This window comes from Anthonomus grandis, chromosome 11 (assembly GCF_022605725.1).
Source record: "Anthonomus grandis grandis chromosome 11, icAntGran1.3, whole genome shotgun sequence".
NCBI lineage: Eukaryota > Metazoa > Arthropoda > Insecta > Coleoptera > Curculionidae > Anthonomus > Anthonomus grandis.
The window spans coordinates 13,679,253-13,697,714 of NC_065556.1; the positions used below are offsets into that span (position 1 = coordinate 13,679,253).

Consider the following 18,462-nt stretch of genomic DNA (forward strand, 5'->3'; position numbering starts at 1 on the left):
CTTATTCTTTACGGAGCTAAAAAAATGCACAATCATCTGCCTTTGGAAATTAAATCATTGAAATCGTTTCCTCGATTTCGCAATGCTTTGAAATCATATTTACTGGAGAGAGCTTTATATGCAGTAGATGTTTTTTTTTTTAATATTAATTTTTGAGTATCATGCATGCACTGGCTAATTATTAAATTTTTTACGATGCAGAATAGCAATATTTTGTATTGCTAAATTTCTATAAAATTTTTTATGACTTTTTAAACATTGTATTAATGTGTTTGACTGTTTTTGTTACTTTTTTTAATTTTTTTATTTTACTTTCTTGTTACTATTTTTATTTACTTTCCTATTTTCTTACTTTTTACATTTAGTATAAGAAATTTGACCAGGTACATTTATGTCTTTTATATCCAGTTTTGTATATATTTATTTATTACTTGTATTTTGGTTTCTATATTTATGTGTTTTGCTTTTTATGTATAGCTTATTTACAACATTTTTTAAATTATTTGACAATAAAGCATATTAGGTTGATTGATTGATTGCTTTTTAAAACCTATTTTACACATAACATACATAAAAATGTCAAACAAATGACAGGGAGTACTCGCAAAAAAACAGCGGAATACTGAAAGACGCTATTAACTTATATTTGTGAGACTTGATGAAAAATTTAAATGCTGAAAAGAATATGTTACAAAAGTGCTTAATGAAGAACGACAAAAATAACCCCCTCAAGTAAGTAAAATTAATGAGAGGAGTAAGTGAGATCAATCAATGATCACGAGCCCTAACATCATTAAAGAAGAAGTAAGACATGCCATCCTAATATAGAAGGATGGAAAAGCTCTGGGGTCCGATGAGGTACATCCTAAAGCCTAAAAAAACGTAGTCCACAAAGACGGTATGGGGTTAAATCGCTGAACAGATCTGTTTAACGACATTTATAGGACTGGAAAAGTACCATCGGAATGGCTAAAGTCAACTTTCATCACTTTACCCAACAAACTAATGCATCCAAATGTGACAATTACCGTATGATAATCTTAATGTTTCATGTACTAACAACGTTTGAGAGATATTTGTATCCGCATATATAAGTTGAACACACTCAATTTGACTTTAGAAACGGATTAGGTCGAGGAACGAGGAACCCACGAGGCTCTTTTCTCGCTTCACTTACGTACACAGAGAGCATGCGACATGAACGTAGAAATATACGCCTGCTTTATAGACTACCGCAAAGCCTTTGACTGCTAAAAGTAGCTAGAATACTAGGAGCAACAGGCGTAGACGAAGGCGATTTACGAATCATTACAGGAATCTACTGGCATATGACAGCTAAAGTAAGGGTGGAGAATAACGTGTCAGAGATAGTCATAAGAAAAAGGAGTGTTATAACAAGGTTACATATTATTCTCGATACTCTTTAATTTGCAATCGGAAAACATTTTCGCGAAATCTCTTAAAAAGTCTAGCACTGGAATTAAAATCAATGGCAAAACCATTATTATTATACGATATGGTAACGATACAGTCGTTACTGCTAGCAACCTACCTGAAAAGATAAATTTGACGAGGGAAATGCTATTAAGAATTGAACAGGACATTTAATGTCATAAAAAACTTCTTTATAAGGCGTGACCTAATCAAAATCTTAAAATCGAATACTATGCTGCTACGAATTTATTCCCCATTCCCCTGTACGACTGCGAAAGTTGGACGCTTAATCTCTCGCTAGAAAACGCACTGAATCTTTTGAAATGTATCTTTATTCTACGAGAAAATACAGAAAGAATGAGAAACACTAAAGTTCTTAAGCAAAGAGTGCAAACTGAAATATATTGAAAATTTAATGAGAGGAGATATCAAATACTTCGGTTGATCATCGAGGAAAAAGTTTAAGAGAAAATGTCAATAAGGACAAAATAGAGCTTATGACCCACTTGACATCATTCAAAATCAGCTGTTTCACGAGTAACTATTGTCAGTTTGATCGCCAATCTTAATATGAAGCGTATTTCGAAAATATAGTTTATTGAAAGGATACGCACTATGCGTTTCGTCAGACATGCCCAGTGCAACTTTTGATGGTTATTAATTTTTAGCCATCCAAGTTCCCAAGTTCTCGGACCGATATGATCTCTTACATTCACGTTTTTTTAAAAGACCCACGTGCGGTTTCTATTTTCTGTAGATAGTATTTAGATTCGTTTATAAGAAATATAAGTGATTCAGCCTAGTTTTTCTTATATATACGGTTTGCATAATTAATGTTGCGTATTCTCTTATATTCAATATAAAGCATTTACCAAATTTCGTTTTAAGTATGCATTATAAATTAAGTAAAGGGTCATTTTTACATAAGTTTTGTCTAAAAGTTTTAAAAAAAATTAGGTTTTAATGTTATAAGCTTAAAAAGAAATGGCAAAATTAGCCACAAAACGCCTTACGTTTTTCTACTTCCCTTAAGGCGAAAAGTTTAAATCGCTGTAGGTAAGTGGATGCCGTGTATACCGATTTGTCTAAAGACAACTTTTTGCTTTTGTTGTAATAGTCGTCAGTATATTGTAGTGTATTGCAAACATAATAACATACAATTTAAAAAAATATATTACATTTAAAAATAGTAGTAATTACATATTCTTCTGTTTCCTTTAAAATTGTTAAAACGTATAAAAGATTCGCCCGTGAATAAATCATAGGTACTAAAGTCTATATTAGACAACTTAACTAGTCGGCCTATTACTAATAAAAATACATAAATGCTTCGTTGTAACTAATAAGGCATTATTGGTAACAAATATTATGCCCAATATAGTTTAAATTTTATAGGTTTAAGTCAATGACCTGTTACGTTTTTGTCACGACTGTCCATCATTATCCTACTTATGAATAATGAGCCGAAATATTTTTAGAAATCATTAAAAGTAATAATTTTTTAATACGTTCTTGGCCCGTTGAATGGCCGACAGTTAGCGTTTGAGGATCTGTTTATACACATTTTTTGACAATTCTTATATTTACATAATACATGTTTTTGAAGGTGGTAGACAATGATACAGTGAAAACATCTTGCATTGTCTTATTTATTTAATGTAACACGACGTTTCGGTTGCTAAGTATCTCCAACCGTTATCAAGTGTAAACTGACAGCAAACTACTATTCTATAGGCTTATATACTACAAGTCATCCGTGAAAAGGGTTGAAGAGAGGACACGCCTCTCTCTAGATCTTACACTGTCCTGAGAGTAGAGGCTTCCAGATGTTGGGTACATCGACGCTTGGCTGGCTAAAGATCCCCTGATTTTGTGAAATAAAAAATGCCTCTATGAACTTCCTCTTCCGCCAGTACTGTTCCTTGTGCAGAATCTTGGCTTCTGACCAATGGATATTGTGTCCATTATGCCACGCGTGCTCTGCTATTCCGGATTTGGAAACCTCTCCTCTTTGGGTCCAGCTGCGATGTTCCTTCGCTCTGACTTCTAGAGGGCGCTTCGTTTCACCTATGTATGAGTCACCGCACTCACATGGGATCTGGTAGACGCAATTTTTGGTATCCAACAGGCCATCTGGTTTGGTCTTTGATACCACGCTTCTGATAGTGGTGCTAGATCTAAAGGTAGTTCTAATATTGTACTTGCTGGCAATGCGTCGGATATGGGTAGAAGTCTGGTTGTCGTGGTGGCCTCGTCTCTGATTTGATTTGGTCACGTCCTTTGGATGGTCCTACTTATTAGCTTCTTTGGATATCCATTCTGTTGTAGGTCTTTGTAGATGGTATCCACTTCAGTCTTGAGATCCTCGTCGCTTCTACAGATGGTTCGAGCTCTATTGTAGACGGATCTTATGATGCCTACTTTGGTGGTTGCAGGATGGTTAAACTCATAGTGAAGATACTGGCCCGTGCGTGTTGGTTTTCTATAAACTGAAGTTCGTAGATTTCCACCAACCTTTTTAACGAGGACATCTAGGAAAGGTAGAGCTGAGTCCTTCTCTGTCTCCATCGTGAACTTGATTGTTGGTCTGATGTTGTTGAGGTGAAGCAGAAACTCCTGAAGTGCTTATATCCTCTTTGTCCCAGATAATGAAGGTGTCGTCCACATATCGAAGCCAGAGCTTGGGTTTGCAATGGGAGGTATCTATTGCATGTTCCTCGAACCATTCCATGAAGATGTTCGCTATTACTGGGGAAAGAGATGAACCCATCGGAAGTCCTTCGTCTTGGGCGTAGAATCTATCCTTGACCTGAAAGTAAGAATTACGAAGACAGATCTCCAAAAGTTTTATCACTCCGTCCAGAGGCAGTGTGGTCCGACTTGAGAAATCTGCATCCTTGCTTAGTTTGTCTCGGATGATGTTAAGAGACTCTCCTATGGGTACATTGGTGTAGAGACTTTCGACATCAAAGCTCACCAATCTGTCATTGGTCTCGACTTCGATCCCTCCAAGAAGGTCTACAAAGTGGGCAGAGTTTCGCACGAAAGACGCTGCATTTCCCTGGATCGGTCTAATCATCTCCAAAAAGGAATTTCGAGAGTTCTGATGTCGGCGAATTTTAAGAGCTCGTGATGGGCCGCAGAGGCATTTGCTCCTTATGAATCTTGGGTAGTCCGTATAGGTGTGGAGGTTTGCTATAATGTGGTGTCAGCCTAAATCTGTGGATTTTTTTTACATAATACATGTTTACTATAAGAATTCCATTTGTTCATTTACGTTAAGATAATTATATATTCTTAATCTTAACCATAGCATTATGATACATTATTCTTTCTGTGTCTTTTTTTTTCTCTGTGTGTTATGTTTTCTCTGTCGTCGATCCTCATGGCATCTTGGATTGGAAGACGGTTATGGTCTAAGCATTTATTGCTCTTTATATACTATCAGATGTTCTAGAAGAGTATATTTTCTAAATTTTGTCGACCAAGCAGGTCTGAGATAAATTTAATTAAAGAAAGTTTAGCTGACCACTAATTTGGAGTATTAAGAAGTTTAAAACCGGACTTTAAATGTAAATGGACGAATATAATCACAACTTGACTGGGTGAAATGTTAACCCCAAAGTTTGATAAAATGAGATGCTACTACAGAAGCTGTAATATGTATAAGATGTAATAAATGGACCATATTAGTTAATTTATTGACAGACTATTGAAGTTTAAAATAAAATTAGAATAGATGAAAAATAGATTTCCAAGTTCAAACCATAATATTTGACGCTTAATTTTTTTTTAATGTCATTTGAACTTTTTACTTTTTGTTCATAATCTGCATTGCATATCTGTTTAAAAAGTATAACTTATTTTATTATTATTTCTACTTAGGTTATTCTTCATTAGTGTTATCTACTCCAATAGATTACTTAAAACAATTTCTTGATTTTCATTATTCTAATTAATTGTCTTGATTTCCTCTTATCTATTTTTATCATTTCTTCTCTCTGTTTTCCTTGGTTTATATAATGCGAAACAAATATTTTAAATTAAATAAAGTACTTTCAACTCAGCTTAATAGCTTAACTTTATATAAAGTATATTGAGGTTTAAAGTATCAAACGCTTTAGTGAAATCCAGTAAAACGAGATACATATTTGTAAGTTGCACGTACAATATTTTTAGGAATTTTTGACCTACTCGTAGGAAATATTATTTTTGACAATGAAAATTATGTAGAAATTGTTAAACATTTTAAACTATATTAACTGACTTATCTAGAAAGTTCTTACCAAAAATTTATTTAATTTAACTCATTAGCAGTAGTACAGGCTGATATAAGACATTAACTATATAAACTTAGATGATAGATTGCTATTCTTTCCACTTGGTTCATAGTGAAGATATTCATTAATTATTTGTTAATAGATTCACAAATTTGAATCTTGCTAAAAAAATAGTTGCATAATAAATTTATATATCATCAGCATATTCATGGCGGGAGATGTGAAAGAAGACTAAGAGATGTTGGTAGAGAGGCAAAAGATTAAGGACCCGAAACACCAAATCCTCCAATCTCCTTTCCTTCCCTCAAGATCTTCACAAATCAAACTTTTGATCCTCACCTTCTGTGTGGTGTGTGGTGGTTTAAGGTATCAAAGGCTTTATTGAAATCCAGTAAAATGATACGAATTTATAAGTAAGTTGCACGTTAACTATATTTTCAGTAATTTTTGACCTATTTATAGGAAATATAATTTTTGACAAACAAAATTATGTAGAGATTAAATACTTTTTTCTCTCTCGAACACTTGAACTTCCTTGAAAACATATAATTCTTTATTAGCCTCCTATGACAACAAAATTTTAAACCCCACTGAAAGATCTATTTAGAATTTTATTACCAAAAATTAATTTGTCATTAGCAGTAGTATAGGGTGTTTTTTTTTAGAGGCGAAGAACTTTCATTTGGCAACACTGTTTTTTATGAGAGCCGACCTGACAGTTCTGGGTTATTTTTAGATTAGTTTGGTTTGGCAATTCATCATGAATAGACTCACGCCGCAGCAACGATTCCAAATTGTTCAAATTTATTTTGAAAGACATGGTTCTATTCGAGAAACACATCGGGCATTACGTGAGTTTTATGGTGCTCATAATCGTCCTTCAGAGAGATTAATTCGAGAAACTGTTGATCGTTTTCGCAATACTTTTACTCTAGTCGACAATACGCATCCCGTAAGACGTCGTACAGTGCGCACGCAACAAGCGATAGCTGCTGTGCAGCATAGTGTTGATAATGATCCAAATGTGTCAATTCGTCGTCGTTTTCAACAAGTGAACTGATGTCCATCCACTTTATGGAAAATTTTGCGCAAAGATCTCGGATTGCGAGCATATAAAATTCAACTTGTCCAGGAGTTGAAACCCCAGGATCATCTTTTGCGCCGTACATTAGCTGAATGGGTGGAAGGAAAGATTGCTGTTGATCCACGATTTCATATGAAAATTTTGATCAGTAATGAAGCACACTTTTACTTAAATGGCTATGTAAACAAGCAGAATTGCCGAATTTGGGGGGATGAGAATCCACGAGCTATTGGCGAAAAACCGTTACATCCAGAAAAACTAACCGTTTGGATCGCATGTCTACGCTGATAAGCCCAAAACACTTAAGCACTTAGAAGCCAACATACGACGCGTGATTGACGAAATACAGCCTGTAGTACTGGAATGAGTGTGTGAAAATTGGACCTCTAGATTACGCCACGTACGCGCCAGCCGTGGGGGTCACATGCCCCAAATCATTTTTAAATATTAATGCCAAAAAAAAATTATTTAATATAAAAGCAAATTCGTTCATATCAATAAAATATTTTGTGTTTAATTTCAATTTAAAGTTCTCCGCCTCTAAAAAAAAACACCCTTTACAAGCATTGTGACTTTTAGATGGAAAGAAACAGAAGAGTAAGAGATGTCGGTAGAAAGCTAAAAGAGTGAGGACCCGAAAGACTAAATCCTCCGATCTCCTTCCCTTTCCTCAATATCTTCAGAGATTATACTTTCAATCATCACCTTTTAGCTGAACTCCGATAAAAAAAAGACTTATTTCTAAAAAAATTGTTCATTAATAATATTTTCAAAAGCTTTTTACGTAATATATCTTTATTTTCCGTATTTTCGTCCTATACCTAAACACCGTAAGAGTAATTTATTTGTATCCTGTTCTTAGGAACAATACGCGAAAAAAGAAAAAAAAGGTCGAGAAAGTAGCAGTGGAAGCGTTGAAAATGACAACTATGATAAAACTACTCATGTAATGCCAAGATCATTGCATGCTAACATTGGAAAAGCGTCTCATTCTCCAGCAGAACCTGTAAATATATCTGTTTGGTGACTATTCTTCTCGATCGACGTCCCAAGAAACTTATGACATCAACATCGATCCTGAAATTATAGTGGACGATGGCTATCATGAAAATGATCTGGGTCGTTATGTTGGTTGGCTACCCAGCTATCGACGGAAAAGTAGAGGAAGTTGTTGAACAAAATCCTTGGATCCCGCCCAGAAATTACGATTTTGAAAGTGATGCAAGCCATTTAAAAAGAAAATTTATTTATGCTTGGTTGGATCAATATGCGCCATGGCTAGTATATTCCAGGCGACTAAAAGGTGCTCTTTGTAAGCATTGTGTTTTGTTCCCTCTGCCGATCAGCACTGTGAGAGGAATGTTGGGATCATTTATGGTCAGACCATATATAAAGTTCAAAAATAGGCATGAAGACTGCCGAAAGCATGAAATGACCAACCTTTATATGCCTCTTAGGGGAAAACAAACAATGAGGGTGTTTTATTAGATTTAATGAAGTTGAAAATCGATTCAGGGGACGACAAATTAAAGATTCACCTGAAAAAGTGCCATCGCAATGCAGTTTACACATTACCAAAAATACAAAACGAATCGATAAATTTATGTGGCGAAGTTACTAAGGAGAATATAATACGTTAGGTTCAGAAGAATATGGCTTACGCAGTCTTAGCTGATGAGACAGCAGATGTAGCTGGGAAAGAACAGCTGTCAATAGGCAATTCTGCGACGAAAGCAAAAGGAAAATCAGAGAAAAATTTGTAGGGTTCGATGAACTAAAAGCAGAAAATGATTCAGCAATTGCCGAAGCAATTGACAATTTCTTGATTAGTTCTAACCTCCTAACCGAAGATTGCGTAGGGTTTGGATCCTCGTGCTTAATATTTTCATTGTTCAAGTCACAAACTCAACCTTGTTGTGAATGATGTGAACGCAGTGCCTGAAATTAGAAATACTCTCGCCACTGTAAAGGATGTTATAACGGTTTTCAGAGAATCGACTACACGTCGAAACTACGCTCCAAACCGTTTGCTTTAAGTAGGCTACATCCCTTGTATATGACCAAGACCAAAAACCGCATTACCGACTTACACAAGAACGCAGAATCATTCCAAGAATTTTATAACCTGGATATCACCGGAGAACTGAACCTTTGGCATAATTTTCAAAAAGCTTTATCAGATGATCAATTAAGGGACATTACAGAATTAGTTGATCTGTTCAACGAAGCCAACATTTTTTACCCTGCTGTCAGAAAGGCATTGATTTTTTTAAGCACTATCCCATGCACCACGGCGACCGTAAAACGGTCCTTCAGTACGCTGCGAAGAGTTAAAACGTGGCTTAGAAGTACCCTGGGTGAAGAAAGAATTACAGGTTCATGTCTGATGAACATACATCGCAATTATTTAAAAGAAAGCAGTGAGTTTATTGAAAAGACTGTCATAGACAAATTTTCGACAAATCCGAGAAATTACTGTTAAATTAATATACATATATATTATGATTATTTTTGTTCTGTGTCAATCAAACTAATTAATAAAAGTTAATTTTCATGATTTTTTGTTTTAATATACCCGACCGACCATCTTCTCGAAACAGGTATGAGCTGCCTCCCCCTAGATGAAATCCTGGGTACGCCCTTGTCTGTAAGATCAGAAGTAATTATTATCCGCATATAATGAGGACTATGATAATACTCCCACTAAGAACCATTTGTGTCTTGTAGTTGTTAAAATTACAAGACACAAATAGTAATTTACGTGATAAAACAAATAATCATTCCAAATCCTTATTTAATCTGCCAAGGTAACATTCAAATCTATAATCGTAAAATAGATATTTATATAGATATCATCGAGAGCTGTATTTCAATTAGTTGTAAGGAGAAAGAAAAGTAAGAGATGTTGGTAGAAAGGTAACAGAGTAAGAACCTCAAAGCTTAACTCCTACCTCCTCTCCTTACCTCAAGATCCTCAGAGATCATACTTTCTATCCTCACCGAATTCTATATTAAATTTTGATTAAAGGTATCAAACGCTTTGCTGAAGTCCAGCAGAACGAGACACCTATTTGCAAGTAAGTTGCTCATTAATTATATTTTCAAACGTTTTTAAGGTATTATAAAAGAGAATATTTTTCGGACAGAAATCTTAACATGTTTGAGGTTAAACTTTGGGAATAGGGGATTTTTTTTTTCTTAAATGATGGTACAAGCAAATATGAGTTAATTACTATCCACATAAAGGTAAGTCTATGATAATACTCCCACTAAGAACCATATGGAGTCCTGCTATCCTCATTCTAACTTCCGTTTTTAGTTTTAAAACGTATTAAAAAAATTAACGACTGGTTAGAATATAAGTCCTCACTCCAGTGGCAGATTGAGGATGTCGATGATTTATTCGTCTATTTAACCAATATTTGATTGACTCGTCTAAAGCTGATTATTTATAATTTACATTTATTTTTTTTACCAGACAATGTTAGCCTAGTAATAATAAAATTTATAAAGCTAAAAAATTATTATTTTATTTACTGGTTTTCAAATTTTATCAAAATTTATAATATTTACTTAATAACCTTCACTAAAAGAATCCTAATTGGGAGAAAAAATCACGAGATTTGATTAATTTTTCAATTAGCTTTTGAATACAAATTTCCCCAAAGCTTATCATTAAATTCGAAAATCGCAATACGCAAAATTTTCCTTATCATTTGACATTGAAATGTATTAAATCAGAAACGAATATGACGAAAGCAATTAAATATTTCTTTGTTGTTGGAATTCTTTAAATACATTTGCCAAATTAGCCAGCAGATAACAGATGATCCCTGTTATCTGGACTTTTCCTTGGAAAGTATCAGATACGTATTGGCTTATGAATATATATAGATTAATCTAGATCCGGGGTATATTTTCGACAGTTCAAGGAAATATGAAGAACGCATAACGAATTAATCAAGTATTGCACAATTACAAAATAAATTTTAATGTAGAAAAAATATTTTCAATTAAAATATGATATCAAAAAACCTATTTATTTATTTATTTATTTGGTGACCATATAGGGGGCATACAACAGGCTACAAGCCTAAATATCTAGAGTCTAAGTATCCACAAACTTATCTTAACTAACTTAAATATACTATTTTATTAAGAATAATAATTATAAAGACTAAATATGGTTAAGTACATAAATCAAAATAATTTGAATATAAAAGAATATATTCGAAGTATAAGTAAACAAATTAATTTTGTTTAAACAATTTAATTTTTTAAGCACAAAAGTTTAGGTGGTTTAAATAGCGGTTGTACAAATTCTTTTTTAAAACAAAAAAAATATTTATCAAAAAATTATAGGCCAATTCAATCTAGCATATTGCAAAATTATTCTTAAGTCTCCTTAATTTTATTCTCACAGAAGTCTTTTATGCATATTTTTTAACTCTGTCACTTTACCAGTGAATTTTAACCCTTAAATTTTATACTACATAGGGGTACAAAGGCTGAATTCAAAGGATTAAGATTAGAAGAATGAAGTGGAATATTGTTCCCGATGAATTTGTCGAATATTAGAGCGATTAATATTAGTTTTCTTCAAAACATTTAATCATTAACTTCAGAAAACCAAAATGATCCCAAAGCTAAAAAAGGTAATATTCAGAAAAAAACTAAAAAGTTATTCCGATACCGGGAATCGAACCCGAGCCTCCTGGGTGAAAGCCAGGTATCCTAGCCACTAGACCATATCGGATATTATATGTCTTTTACGTTATAAGATAGAAGGACCGAGTATTCCTTTTCCTGACAGATCCTAATATTTTGTCTCAAATAACAAATAAATGTATTTTTATTATTCAATATACTTTCTGTAACTATTTGGTTACTTTAATTTAATATTATCGTAAATATAGAATCTTTTTTATTTCAATTTACAATCAATTAGATACACTCTGACAATTCCCAATCCAAAAAAGCTTCTATGCCTGGCATTTTTCAGAATCTGCCAACAGAATTATTTAATTAATAAATTAATTGCCATTTTAATTTACTTTATTTAAATATCATTGTAAATTCTTTTAATTTGATCAAAAGACCGCGTATAAAGCATATTTCAAATTTAACATATGTATCCGGTATGGTCTAGTGGCTAGGATACCTGGCTCTCACCCAGGAGGCTCGGGTTCGATTCCCGGTACCGGAATCACTTTTTTTTTGAAAAGCAATATAAAATTTTGTATGTGTTATATAAACTCGAAATTTCTTATGCGAAATTTTATAAAATAATAATTATTTAAGGTTTAAAAAACGTAAAAAAGGCGTGTCATGTTTTAATACCCGACAAGTTAATAATTATGGATATCATAAAAAAATCACACCGACAACCGCATCCTTCATCAGCTGCACTACAGATTAATACGGAAAATATAGGCAGACCTAGTTTAAGTACCTTGCATGTTATATCACCGAGCATCCCAGACAGCACAACCGTGTCCTATGGAGATCCAAAGGTTTCATCCTTAGAACATTGAAAGCCTTTCAATGTTCTAAGGTTTCGTCCAACGGTCCATAGTTCCTTCAGAAAATCTAATGTGATAATACAAATGTCACAAAAGTAGACCGCCATACGGTCATTAAATAAAATTGTACATCTATAATACAGGATGTTCGAAACATGTATTTTGTATATCTAAATAATTATGAAACAAAAAATGGTTGAAGGTCCCTCAGATTGCACAAAGACACCTTTAAAAAGTCTCAACTTAAAGACATCGTATTTACGAGATGAATATCTTAAATACTTTTTTTTAAAATAAAGTACATTATTGAGATATCAAAAAACCTATTTATTTTAATATTGCAATTTTTACAAAGAAGGAAATGACAAACATGATTTTTATAACTTTAATAAATATTTATAACTACATGAAAATCAAGTAAATTATTTATGGTTTTCTATACCAGGACTTATTTTAACAGTCCAAAGGATTGCCCAAAATTATTATCCATAGGACGTCCATTATTAATCCATAAATATTTCGGCTTAGTTTGGACCAATACTGAGCATCCGTTGGAGGGTGTATGCTGTCTGGAATGTAAATCCGAAAACTAGGTGTAAAATAGAGAGACATCAAACAACATTTTAAAAAATGATGCCTATATATATATTTTGTTCTTTTAGGATAAAAAAAGAAATTTGGCTAAATTGGTTTATAGGTCAATTATGTTTTGGCAATATTTTTTGCCCGTGCGATCCGAAATGATTATAACTCTTAATTTTTTTATAGGACCTCTGACATTCTAAGCATACTTTATATATCTATTTTGACGTATCTGTTAAAAAATCGTATAACATATATTAAAATCTTGTGTACCACTTCGTTAACATGAAAATTTTTTTATTAAGAAGACTATAGTATAGACTAAGGTACTATTGAAAATTCTTATTTTTAGATTATTGCAAATAGAACGAGGATGGCATAGTCTGATCAAATATGGTGACTAGAAAAAAATGTTGGTTCATGGTTCGAATTATTTTGGATACGACTCCTGACGTGAGTCATCAAGACCAACTAACTATTGTAATAAGGTTTGTTTTATTAAATAATACATCAAAGCAAATCGAAATTAGAGAGCATTTTTTGGGATTCATTTCAATATCAGATTCGACAGGACAAGGCTTAACTAATGTTTTATTGGATTTTTTGGAGACTCATAACATTTATTTAGGCGATTTAAGGGGTCAGGGATATGATAATGGAGCGTATATGAAGGGTCGCAATAATGGTTTACAAAAAAAAATTATTGAATTGAACCCTAGAGCTTTTTACGTGCCTTTTGTGCAGCCCATAGCTTAAATTTAGTTGTTAATGACGCTGCAAAAGCATCTTTAGAAATTACAAGTTTCTTTGCTATTGTGCAGGAACTTTACGTTTTTTTCTCCGCATCAACTAAACGTTGGCAAGTTTTAAAAGATGAAATCCCAACGTTAACACTAAAACCTCTTTCTAGTACTGGATGGGAAAGCAGAATAGATGCTCTGAAAGTTCTTACACATAATTTAGGAAAAATATATGACGCTTTATTTGCACTTTACTCTGATAATAACAGGGACTCCGATACCAAAACTATGGCTAATTTATTACTCTTAAAAATTAAGTCGTTTAAATTTATTTGTTCCATTATTATATGGTATAATGTGTTAACAAAAATTAATATTGCAAGTAAAGTGATGCAGGAATCCGATGTTGCCCTACCTAATATTATTTTAATCTTAAAGTCTAAAACATATATATCTAGTATTAGATCAGATGAAGGTTTCACTGATATTTTAGAGGAGGCCAAAAAAGTAGCCGAAGATATGGATTGCGACCCTTCGTTTCCTCCGATTAATATTGTTAGACCCCAAACAAAAAAGCGTTTATTTGACTATGAGTGTGTAGACGAGGCCCCTAAAAATCCAGTTGATCAGTTTAAAATTAATTTTTATTTTGTTATATTAGATACTACATTATTAAAATTGGAAGAAAGATTCGAGCAAATGAAGCAACATGATACGTTGTTCAATTTTCTTAACAACCTACATAGCTTTCTCCAAATAGAAAAATCAATTAGGTTTGCAAAATGTGAAGCTCTTGAGAAAATTTTATATGATCCATCAAAAAATGAAAAAGATATTTTAGCTCAAGATTTATCTGATGAAATTGATAATGTTGCACCCTATATTTCCCCTGAAATGAATGCCTTAAATGCTCTTGCCTACCTATTTGTAAATAACCTCATCTATGTTTTTCCCAATTTAGTAATTTCCATTAGAATTTTCTTAACATTACCTGTTACAGTAGCTAGTGGAGAAAGAAGCTTTTCTTTACTCAAAATAATAAAAAATTATTTACGATCCACAATGGGTCAAGAGAGGCTTTCTGACTTATCAATAATTAGTATTAAAAAAGAAATTACAGAAAATATAGATGTGTCTAACATTGTTAAAACATTTGCATTAAAAAAGCGAGAAAAGCAAACTTTGTATAATCATTGGATATGTTAGCTACCTGCCCCTTTATGTAAACATATACATATTACAAAGTGCATGTTGCGTATGTAAATAATATGTATGTTATATCCATATGTTATATGTATGATATAACATGTATGTATGTATTTAATTACAACTTATTTGTAAATACATTACATTACAAATAAATTGTAAATAAAATTATGATTTAATATGAAATAAAGTGTTTATGTTTCTGAAATGTTGTTTTTTTTAATGTTAAATTATTTCAAGTTATTTATTTACAAATGTTTATCAAAGGCCGGATTCGGTGGGATAAAGGAGGGGCGGCAAAAGTTTTTTCGCACCCGGGCGGCAGATACCCTAGGAACAGCCCTGAATTTTTACATCAGTTCTATATTTCTTAGTGGATCAACTGATCTGGGGACTCTAATATCAAATTACTAACTAAACAAAAGTACTAGGTATTTCAATGCTGGTGTAGCCAAATATCGAACATCAAGATTTGAAAACCTTTTCTCAGTTATATTAAAAATTTATGAGGAAAATTACCGCTGCAGATAAATTAACAATCATTTTTAAGACCTAATTAAATAGTTTAATAATGAAGTTTCTGCGTGTATTTAAAAATTAAAAATCATCTGAGCATACTAAATAAAGCAGTGAATTCATTCATTCTTTTAATTTATCAATTTTTTAATCAGTATTCTTGTCCAATTTTCGTCAAAAATAACTTTTAGTCTTGTCAATTCCATTGCTTTCGATTTGCTTTAATTTTTTATGTTAATTTATGAATTAAACATGTTGACCATTAGCTTCAATGTATTATTACTTCAAGTAATTTATTAGAGATTTTTTTTTTAATATAATTTTTTTGTGTTTGCATTTGCTTGTAGAATGTTCACTGTATCTTTTAAGCATTTTACTTGTTAAAATGTAAATTGGGCTAATTTTTAAAAAGATCCAAGCTGATTTAAATTTTTAATGTAGCCTAACAAAAAATTGAAATTTACCCGAGCCTAAATCGAGTCCTTGAAGGGATTAAGCCCGGATAAAAAATTACCGAAAATTCCCATAGGAGCCCTCGGATTTGGATGGATGCGAAAGCTCGTAGTATAATGAAAGTATAATGAAAACCTTAACTTTCCTTTTATATTTAGGTTTTTTTACGCTTTCAAATTAGATTATCCTGGAGATTAGTTAAGGAATTTTCTTCAATTAAAGAAATTAGACCAGCTTTCGTTAAATAAATATGCAAATCAAACTCGTTTAAAATTTGGTTGTACTCATGTCATTTGCAATTTATTGTCACAATCTTTGTATTTATCTGATACACAAAAGAGAATTTCTTAAATTTATTGCTTAATGTGACGTTTTACCTTAATTTTAAGTTCAAGTTTTTTTAAATTCCTTTCAAATAATTCAATTCTTTTAAGCAGGTCGGCCTGTGATAAGCTGAATAAACAGATGTTGTTGATAAGTTGATCAGTTCGCAATTTTTTTTGTTATAATTTTAATATATATAAATATTTCTTTTAAATAAATTAAATTTTATTAAAAATGGTATTTTAACATTACAAAAAAATGCAATTTTACAGATTTATGATATAAATAGAAATGTTGAATTACCTTTTATCTGTATTTTGCTACTTAAGTTTTTCTTTTATCTCGTCTCTGGCATTTCTGAACTAGTTTATTATTATTTGCGTTATATATGTTTTTACTTATTAATTGAGTTAAAAAAAAAATAGAGCTGTATTTTATTTTAGTAGAATGCAGTCAATATTTAAATATAATGGAACTACACATATAAGAAGCTTGTTGGTAAAAAATAATTTACTATCAATTTATTTCACTAAATTATTAAAATTATTTCACTGTATGAACCTACTTGATAATTTGATAAATATTTATTTTAATAAAATAGTTTATTGCACAATGTATATATGAGTATATGTATATAGATTTTTCACATTTAAAACATTACAATTTGTATACAGATGCTTTAAAGGACATCGAGATAAGATTCCTGGATACTTTATTTTTATAACCTTTAATATTACTGAGCAATTACGTTGCATATTGTTTAAATGGTGAGAATTAAAATTACGGCGGAATGGTAAATCTCTAATCTGTAAGTTAGTTTACTGGTTGATCTGCAGATGAAGCACTAAAAGTCATAAACACGGTTTTATTAAAGTTAAGAGCTGAAAGAATATAAAGCCACTGCATGCAAACAACCCTAAGACACTTTTCTGTCTACTGAAACACTTCATTACAAGAATGACCAGAAAACAAAATAATAAAATCATCAGTATACGATATAACCCTGCACTCTTTAAAAACTTTTTCGACATTGTTTATATAAATTAGGAACAGAATAGGTTCCAGTACAGTACCTTGTGGTAATCCTGTATGGACATATTGAGATTAACTAAATGTGTATAATTTATATTAGCGCACTGAGCTGGAACTAAAAGATTTTGTACTTTTATTTTCTTTAGAAAGAAAGAAAGGTTCTTTTCTTTAGAAGAAAGTTAGGTTAGAAAGAAAACCTTTAAAGGATTGCTCCTGAAGATATATCGAAATTTAATTTGACAAGACGGCGAAGCATCTCCATATGCCACCAGTCATGTGATATTTGAACGAATGTCATAATAAATCGATAGAAAGGAATGGAACCATTGTTTGGCCAGCCAATAGCGCTGAAATTTCTCTTTCGGATATCTTTTTCATGAATGTCTTTTCAGTTGAAAATAGACATATAGTGTCTTTATTAAAGAATACTTATAACTGACCATAGAATCTAAAAATTTAAAAATAAATGAAGTGTTTCATTTAAAAATCATTTATGAAATTTTTTTTTGTTTTTCATACAATTGTTTTTTTTTGTTACGGTTCAAATTATCTTACCTAAAGTACGTTGATTGGGTATCTTGGGTTTCTTAAAAATAGGAGGAAAGTTAAAAAAATGCCGTTTTCTTAAATGGAATCTATAAGGACAATAAATCTGAGAGACAAATACACCTTTTAATTCCTTTTCTCAACTCAAATTTAAATTATAAATTATAAATGGCTTACTTTATTTCTCAATATATTTTTAGTACGCTGACTTAATCTTCTGCCAAAGATGGTAACATCATTAGCGAAACACGTGTCGAAAGTAAAATAAAAAGTTTGGTTAGTGGTAAAACTGTTTTGTGATTTCACGCAGTCACTTCTTAGCTGGTTAGAAGGAATATTGGAGTTTCATGTATAGGTCCTATTTCTTTTTCCTATTTGACCAGTATGTCATTCTCTCACATCGTCGTTCTGTTTAAATTTTTACTACAACCTTCCTATAGCGCACTTCATAAAATTTACCGCTTCTGCAATGTGGCGGATGTTCATAATACCCTGTATCAAACCAAGATCTCGTAGCTGTGTTTCACAATCAAGATGTTGCCTTTGCATATTGACTATACTGCACGCATATTTAAATCCTCACCACATTGCACTCACAGTTCTCACTACACTGACACTGTATTGAACACAGTTTTCAATTTACCAAATACGCCTTGACGACAAGTTTTTTTTTTAATTTAATTTTTTTTTCAAGTGCCTCCATAATAGGAACAATTACTTTTCAGATGAAGTTGTTTCTCAAA

The 18,462-nt window shown here is 32.0% G+C and overlaps 1 protein-coding gene and 2 non-coding genes across 4 annotated transcripts; 2 read left to right on the forward strand and 1 right to left on the reverse strand.

The window, feature by feature from the left end:
- Window positions 1-5,908: 5,908 nt before the first annotated feature.
- Window positions 5,909-14,849, forward strand: LOC126742148 (zinc finger MYM-type protein 1-like). Of its 2 annotated transcripts, none has more exons than XR_007662497.1 (2): window positions 5,909-6,127; window positions 7,661-7,873. XR_007662497.1 is itself a non-coding variant. In XM_050448719.1 (2 exons), exon 2 carries the CDS (start codon window positions 13,931-13,933, stop codon window positions 14,846-14,848), a length of 918 nt encoding a protein of 305 aa, XP_050304676.1. In that variant the 5' UTR covers window positions 5,909-6,127; window positions 13,255-13,930; the 3' UTR covers window position 14,849. The 2 variants fall into 2 exon arrangements, 1 of the variants encoding a protein (XP_050304676.1); XM_050448719.1 differs by lacking the exon at window positions 7,661-7,873 and adding an exon at window positions 13,255-14,849.
- On the reverse strand, window positions 11,483-11,554 carry Trnae-uuc (transfer RNA glutamic acid (anticodon UUC)). The gene has a single exon. It is a non-coding gene; the product is annotated as a tRNA-Glu (tRNA).
- Trnae-cuc (transfer RNA glutamic acid (anticodon CUC)) lies at window positions 11,933-12,004 on the forward strand. Its single transcript has one exon. It is a non-coding gene; the product is annotated as a tRNA-Glu (tRNA).
- Window positions 14,850-18,462: the final 3,613 nt, after the last annotated feature.

Excerpts from the sequence above, each read along its gene's own strand:
- LOC126742148 (XM_050448719.1), top strand. The coding sequence starts at position 13,931 with ATGGCTAATTTATTACTCTTAAAAATTAAGTCGTTTAAATTTATTTGT.